This window comes from Hypomesus transpacificus, chromosome 26 (genome assembly GCF_021917145.1).
Source record: "Hypomesus transpacificus isolate Combined female chromosome 26, fHypTra1, whole genome shotgun sequence".
Classification (NCBI taxonomy): domain Eukaryota; kingdom Metazoa; phylum Chordata; class Actinopteri; order Osmeriformes; family Osmeridae; genus Hypomesus; species Hypomesus transpacificus.
Window position 1 is genome coordinate 2,780,720 of NC_061085.1, and position 7,554 is coordinate 2,788,273.

At 40.6% G+C, this 7,554-nt stretch overlaps 1 protein-coding gene across 2 annotated transcripts in view; it reads right to left on the reverse strand.

The window, feature by feature from the left end:
• slc30a7 (solute carrier family 30 member 7) overlaps positions 1-7,281 on the reverse strand; it is a 65,347-nt gene extending 58,066 nt beyond the window's left edge. Inside the window, exons 1-2 of one of the 2 annotated variants that reach the window (XM_047049719.1) lie at positions 7,134-7,281; positions 6,507-6,608 (exon numbers count right to left, since the gene is read on the reverse strand). In XM_047049719.1, the coding sequence (XP_046905675.1) occupies positions 6,507-6,608; positions 7,134-7,213 (182 nt within the window). In that variant the 5' untranslated portion in view covers positions 7,214-7,281. Of the gene's footprint in view, positions 1-6,506; positions 6,609-6,716; positions 6,805-7,133 lie in introns of those variants that run through there. The other variant, XM_047049720.1, reaches the window with a different exon arrangement.
• Between the last annotated feature and the right edge of the window lie 273 nt (positions 7,282-7,554).

Here is a 7,554-nt window from a genome sequence, read left to right on the forward strand (position 1 = left end):
AATATGTGGCGGCCGGTGTTGATTCTGTGGCGCACCGCCACAAATTAGTCTATGTGTGGGAAACACTGGATGTCTTCCAGTCTGGTTCTCGTCAGCACCACAGTACTGAAACTGCTCTTCTTAAGGTCTTCAACGACATCCACTTTAACACAGACAGTGGCAGAACTTTAGTTTTAGTATTACTGGATCTTAGTGCTGCATTTGACACGGTCAATCATGACATACTACTAGACAGACTAAAAGTCTGGGTAGGACTCTGGCGCAGCAGTTCACTGGTTTGAATCTTACTTAAAGGACCAACAATAATTTGTGTCTCTAGCTAATTACAGATCAGAGCTGACGAGGATGTGTGGTGTTCTCCAAGGTTCAATACTGGGGCCTCTGTTCAACATCTACATGCTTCCACTTGCTCAGATTATGAAAAACAACAAAGTGTGGTATCATAATTATGCGTTATGCAGACGACACACACATTTACATTACTTTATCACCTGGGGACTATAATCCCATACAAGAGCTAGGTAAATGCATTGAAGAAATCAACAACTGGATGTGCCATCTTGGAACTTCTATCCAAGCCGAGGATGGCCGAGGCCACCGAGCCACCGAGGATGGCTGCCACGGTCGCAAGGTGCGCTGTTTTGTATTGCTTTGTCTGTTAATTCAGTGTTCTGCCAAGATATCCGGGGTTTTCTAAAAAGAGAAGTACTTTAAACAACAGGACTACAACGTGGATTTATTTCCCACTTTTTTGTTTCCAGCAGCAGACTTAGTGGGAATTAGTCAAAGCCACCCTCAGCTTTGTCCTAGCAGCGAAACGTCGTAGGAGAGGTAAACGGGCCGGTGCTTTGGTGCGACTTCACCGGCGCGGAGCGCACTAGAGCTGTCCCCACTTGGTCGACTAGTCGATTTTCTGGTCGATATGCTCTTGGTCGAGTAAGATTGTTTTAGTCGAGCTACCATATGGCAGTGTGAGATCGGATTCCCGCTTGTGTCATCATTGCTGAATAAATGAAATGTTTAACAGAAATTGTAGATTATATTATTTAAGACAAATAAACCAACTCAAAAAATATATAATTTAAAAGAAAAGGTGTTACTGTTTTCCCTTCGTTAATCTGCACTTTGTTTTGGTTTGTGCACACTGCACGAGCACAATTGGCTGCAGAACTACAAACTCTGCCGTAGCCTGCTTTGTCGGTGTTATTAGTCAAAATGGCAAAGACATCTGTGGTATGGTGGCATTTCATTAAAGTACATTTACAAAGTACCAGATGATTTGAAAAACCTTGAATGCAAACTCTGCCAACAACGGTTTATTTTTCATAGTTCGACGTCGAAAATGATGTAGCCTACCACCTGAAAAACGTAAGTTGGTCTAGCCCTACTTCACTCATGCTAACGCGCTGGGTTGAAAAAGGAATATGCCTATTATAAGAATCACATCCAAATCGAATGACATTATCTTCTCCGGCCAAGACAAAATCTTTCAGGTTGCAACGTACCCCACTCGGCTTCTACGCAAGATCGCATGCTGCAAGTTTTCAGGCAGTGATATGCACGCTCTGATGATTTGCTATATTTTTTATTTGTAGTACATTGTAAGAGATACTTCCATTCATCTTCCGTTTTGTGCTTTACGGAGACATGGCTGAGTGAACTGATCCCAGACTCTGAAACCTGCTAGCTGTAGCGCAAACTGCTGACAGCAGATCGTGATTCCCTGCTTTCTGGCAAAACGAAAGGCGGTGGTATTTGTTTTTTTTATTGACAGTGGCGGGTGTGAATTTTCAGGACCGCAGTTCTAGGACCCTCGTTATGACGTGTCACTAGATCGCAACAAGACAGGCTATTTGAATGGTTTGGGAGAGGCAAGAAACAAGGAAAACTGGGTAATTTTATCATTCAGATATGGATATATTCAATATATATACACAATAATAAACAATAACAAATCGCAGTATCACATCCACCCAATACACCTGCATCCCAGGGATGCAAACACATGCATGGTCAAAAAAGAGAGAGGTAATTGACGCCCTCGCCCCGTGGCAAATATCCATACCTACATTCCCACCAACCCCCTGACATCCCTGGCCCACCCCTATATGCACAGAGTAAAATTACATTCTGTAGATCAAAATACACCAACACTAATTTGTAATATTCAATTTCATTTTTTATTCCGAGACATTAACTCTTGTTAAATTATCTAGCACTTCTTCTGGTTTACCTCCTTCTTCCTCTTCTTCCTGGCCACCTCTAAGGGCACTAAATGTTGATGATCCTAGCCAACTCCTTCAGCTGAGTAACAATTGCCGAAGGCGTGAGCACACCCAATTAGGAGGTAATGTGGTGTGACTGGCTATTTGCGCTGCAAGTAGAAAAACACTAGCCTGGCTGCCAGCCCAACAAAAATTTGGTCGGGAAATTGGGTCTGGAGGGGCTCGATTGCGGAAAAACTATATCCGAACAGGAGCTGTTCGGACCAATTACATTGTCAGGGCGGGCTTTATACGATGGACAGATGATCAACAGTAACGTAATCAACAACGTCACCAAAGAGCACTTGGGTTGAATTAGTTTTCAACAAACAACATATTACGTTGCTCTGATTGGTTGTAGGTCTATCCAATTTAACGAAGAGGCATTTGTTTTACGAGCTCGGTTGACACACGCCCCATAGTCACAGCCCAACGGAGAGTTTTCTCTAATCATATTCTGACTAGAATTATTAGTTAATTAGAACACTGCAATCGTTCAGATATTGAATGGCATCATTAATCTACAGGATTTTTGATCCATCATTTGATACCCCTCTCGGGGTAAATTGCTTTAAAAATCTATCAGTCCCACCACTACCAGCTCAACAGCGCAAATACAGGGAAAACAAAGCTGACTGATTATTAGCAAACTGGTTTAGTAGCCATTTACTGGAGCTGGCTAACAAATATGGGTGGGAACCTTTTGGTACCTCACAATTCGAATCGATTCTATGGCTCACGAATGGATTAAAAATCGATTTTTTATCATAACATTTTTTTGGTTGATTTTTTACATTTGTGAATCGATGTGAATCGCTAGAAGACTTAATCGCGATTCAAATGTGAATCGATTTTTCCCCCACCCCTACTAACAAAGCTGGAACATTCTGTGCTTTGGAGAATTGGATTATCTGCTACAGAAGAGCACATCCTAGTACCAGGCATAATACAATTTCCCTCACCTGGAGAGGCCGGCTTTGCTCCGTCTTGCTCCTAAATGCAGACCTGACCCCTGGACCAGTAAGTTAGTTTTACAGCTAAGCTAACTACTAGACCACCGACAGCAAACCATTCGAAGGGCATACAAATATGCAGGGTGTTGATATCACAGTGTGGAAACATAGCTAGCTACTTGTAATCACCCTGGCCTTTGCCTGTGGCATTTCTGCAGCTGTCTTGCCACTTCATGTAGCTAGTGCTAGCTATCTCCCAGAAACAAGCTGCTAAAATAATGTTCTACCATAGGTAATAGCGCATGGGTTTTTGATGTTAGTGCCGTTAGTGACTGTGGCTAGTTAATCAGCCACCATAAGATTCACTTTACTCCACCGTTTTTTTTTTATTAATATGACTATTTATATAGCACATTTCATACAAGAATTGCAGCTCAAGGTGCTTTACATAAAATCAATAAAAACAATAATACAAGTAATAAAAGTAATAAAACCCTTCTGAGCACAGGACGCAGTCTTTGTGGTAATCCAAAACAAACAAGTCGCAGTCTTTGTGGTTTCCCAATATAAATAAAACTCAACAAAACACAAGACAGAGTCTTTGCGGTATTCCAAACACACAAGCCGCAGTCTTTGCGGTATCTCGAGTCACAGTCTTTGTGGTTTCCCAATATAAAGTCAACATAATAATAAAACTCAACAAAACACAAGCCGCAGTCTTTGCGGGAATCCAAAAAATCAATAAAAACAATAATACAAGTAATAAAACCCTTCCAAGATCAAATTTGTAAAATGCTTTGGTAAAAAGATTGTTTTAAGCTGTTTAAAAAATCTTTTTATTATGACTGCTTCTGGTGACCTCTAATAGGCCTGCATCTGATGAGCGCAGGACTACACCGAGACTTCAGGGTTTTTCCTATATAGAGAAAATTTTGGCACGCACCAAAGCCGTTTTCCCAAGCGCCAATGACAAATCCCGAGCGCCAAAGGCAAAAAAAGTCTGCGATAAAAAAACTAAAAGAAAACTGTGTTCATCACGCGTGCAATTTATGTCAGCGAATATGTTCTCAATAGTATGTTTCAAGTAGGCTACAGACAAACCCTCGTTCTGTTTTGATCAATAATAATCAAGTTGATAAGCGTGTCTTCTTGTCTGATCAATACGCAACTGTGAGGTGCGCGAATGGACAGAGCGGCCACTAAACTGTCGTTCTGCTGCGAGGGCCAGCCCGACGTGCACAAATAGTACACCTGTAGCTTACAAATGCAAATTACATTTCCACTCAAAATGCTGACAAAAGTTTGATTTACGATTTCAAACACAGCCTCCATTGGTATTCTTAACCTGGAATGATAATATATAGTGCAGTGTTTCCTCCATGGCTTAATTTCTGCCGCCACGGTATTAGAAATCAGGCTGTACAAAAATTGAGTCCGTATATCAGCAGTGATTGTTAAAGTGCATGTCGAAGAATAGCACGGACATGCGCTTCACACCGCAGTTGAGATAGCGTGTGTGCGTCCTTGAGAACTGTAAGCAGGGTTCTAAATTAACACCCGCCAACCCGCCAAATGCGGGTTAAAATTCATTTTGGCGGGTGTTAATAAAAACTCACTAGCCAGTTTGGCCGGTGATACATGAGGCATTACATGAATGATACAAAGGGCTCTGTTTTCGGCATGGTTCTCGGTCATTTATCCCCCTGGCAGTACTTCCTGAGTTTCCCATGAACACTGTGCCGTTATGCTACGTGATAACGTTTTATACACCCATTGGCTGCGCGCAGTTGAAGTGAAACCGGCGCGAGAAACCGTGGAAACGAACGTCCACCAGAAAACACAAGGAAGAAGTCAAACGAAGCATAGCGGATCATAGGAGGTAATAAGAGCTAGCTAGAGTAATAAAGTAAAAAGTTAACTTAATGCGGCGGTGGTTAGGACAAAGTTCTGGGGGCGAGAAGAGGAACGAGGCAGGGGATGAGGATAGCACTAGAGAAACGAAGAAAAGAAAATGTAATGCCAAATGGCTGACGGGTTGGGAATGGCTTGTGTTTGACAATGAAAATGTTGTCATGTTTTGTAAGGATTGCCGCATGTAGTCTACGCATAAGAAAAATTATGTTGCTTACTGACACAGTCTAGTGTAATGTAAATACACTGTTCTTAATAAAGAGTATATTAGGTCAGTTTAATTAAAGCCTGCTTAGGACAAAATGTTACTGTAAATGCATTGGCAGGAGTCAATCTCATCATGATGCGAATGGACGTTTTAGCCATTTACAATAAATCGTGTCCTTACTAAGTCACGTGTTGGTGATTTCACATACCCTTGCATTATACTTCTGTGCTTAATTTTACTTCATTTTCTGTGTTTTTCATGCCAACAATATTAATAAAATGATCAAATGCATTCAGTGAAACTCCTAATTGTTCTTATTTTCACCGGAAAGAATTTGGCAAGTGGAAATTTTGATTGTCTGTATATCAGCAGTGATTGTTAAAGTGCATGTCGGAGAATAGCACGGACATGCGCTTCACACCGCAGTTGAGATAGCGTGTGTGCGTCCTTGAGAACTGTAAGCAGGGTTCTAAATTAACACAAATTGGCTGGTGATCAAAAAAGTTAATTTAGAACCCTGACTAAGTCGTATAACTTGTGTTGTCAGTTCTTAAGCCCATTATTGTATAAGTCTATAGTTCTTGCAAATTTAAATCAAGTTAACTGGTGATTTTTGTTGCCAAGAACCAATTATCTATAATCTAAAAAAAATCCTCACTCAATGTATTCCTAACGTTACCTAGGTTTAAATTGATGTATATTAATTTTATTTATGTATTTATGCATGGATGTGGACATGTATTTATTGATTGATTGATTAATTTCTAAATATGGCAGGTTTGGTCCTCCATAGCTTAGCAGCTTTGCTCCCAATAACTTCATTTTTAAGTTCATACCATGTGTTACTGATTTATTTCTAAATATGGCAGGTTTGGTCCTCCATAGCTTAGCAGCTTTGCTCCCAATAACTTCATTTTTAAGTTCATACCATGTGTTACTGATTTTTTTTCCTCCAGGATGCCAAGAAATTTGCTAAAATGAAATTAATTGCAATGTCGACTCCATGGATATGGCCTTGCGTACACAAATTAGGCCTACATTGAGTAAAGACTTGGACTCTATGCCTATCCTGTGCAACCAACTGAGCATCGTCATCAAAGATAAGTTACACGTGGCACATTTCAACATGGACTGTGTGTTTTAAGGTTCTCACCCTTTAAATGAACTTACCTATTACTCCATATGCCGAACAATAATTCCACGAAAGCAAATGACAGATTCAGACACAAAAAGAAAAACAGGTTTCGTGACGTTTTATCCGAGAGGATGGATCTGAAAGACAACAAGAGGATTTGCATTAACTTGATGTGTTGTTTGATGTTAAAGAGCGTCGCTGAAAAAAATTGCAAGCTAGCACTGTACAGCAAAGCGTTTGCTTACGATCACTTGACCTGTTCTGGAAAACGGACTAGATCTTGCTATGCGGTTTAAACCATTTTGTTTGTCGGACTAGGTAGACCCCGGAACTAGCAAGTAGTGCCAACAAGCACTAACGGCATGCGTTACGGTTCTTTTCCAAATGTCATTGTACTGTAGGTGTTACGCTTCACATGAACTGGCAGACATGCAAACGTTGCAGTCATAAGTCGTACTGACAGAATACAATTCGGGTTAGGTAACTAAAATACTTTTGAATGTCCACTTAAAGCAGCTTATCAACTAGCAAACCAGCTGTTGCATCGGATCTCAGCTAGTTGTAGCCAAGTACTGAGTCAAGAAAAGCAAGTATATATTAGCATTATGCTGGCTATCACATAATCAAACTAAAGCTTGGTCAAGACCTTTAGCCAACGTTACCTAAACCATCCAGAAATCTTTGCAAGGAGATTGAATTTATCAGGTTTGTACTCGTCGTCTTTAATAGATGAGGGTAACATTTTGATTAGTCTGTTGACTCGCTACTGCAACTTATTCTCCTTCCGTTATTTTTAAGGGCAGTTGGCAACCAGAGAAATGTTTTACTGCAACCTACTGGGCTGGAGTAAAAACTAGAGCTGTATTAAAGGGACAGTTCACCCCAAAATCTGTAGTACCTAGCCTATTCCTTTCACTTGGTTTTTAGAAATATAGGCCTATCCTTGATGGGACATACGTTCCACATACAATTTAGACTCACCAAATATACGTATTTTTAGTATGACTGCTTAAGTTTTGTAAATTATAGAATTGAGCTGCGGGCTCATTTAATTAGTGGTTGCAGGTGTGGCTGATTATAGGG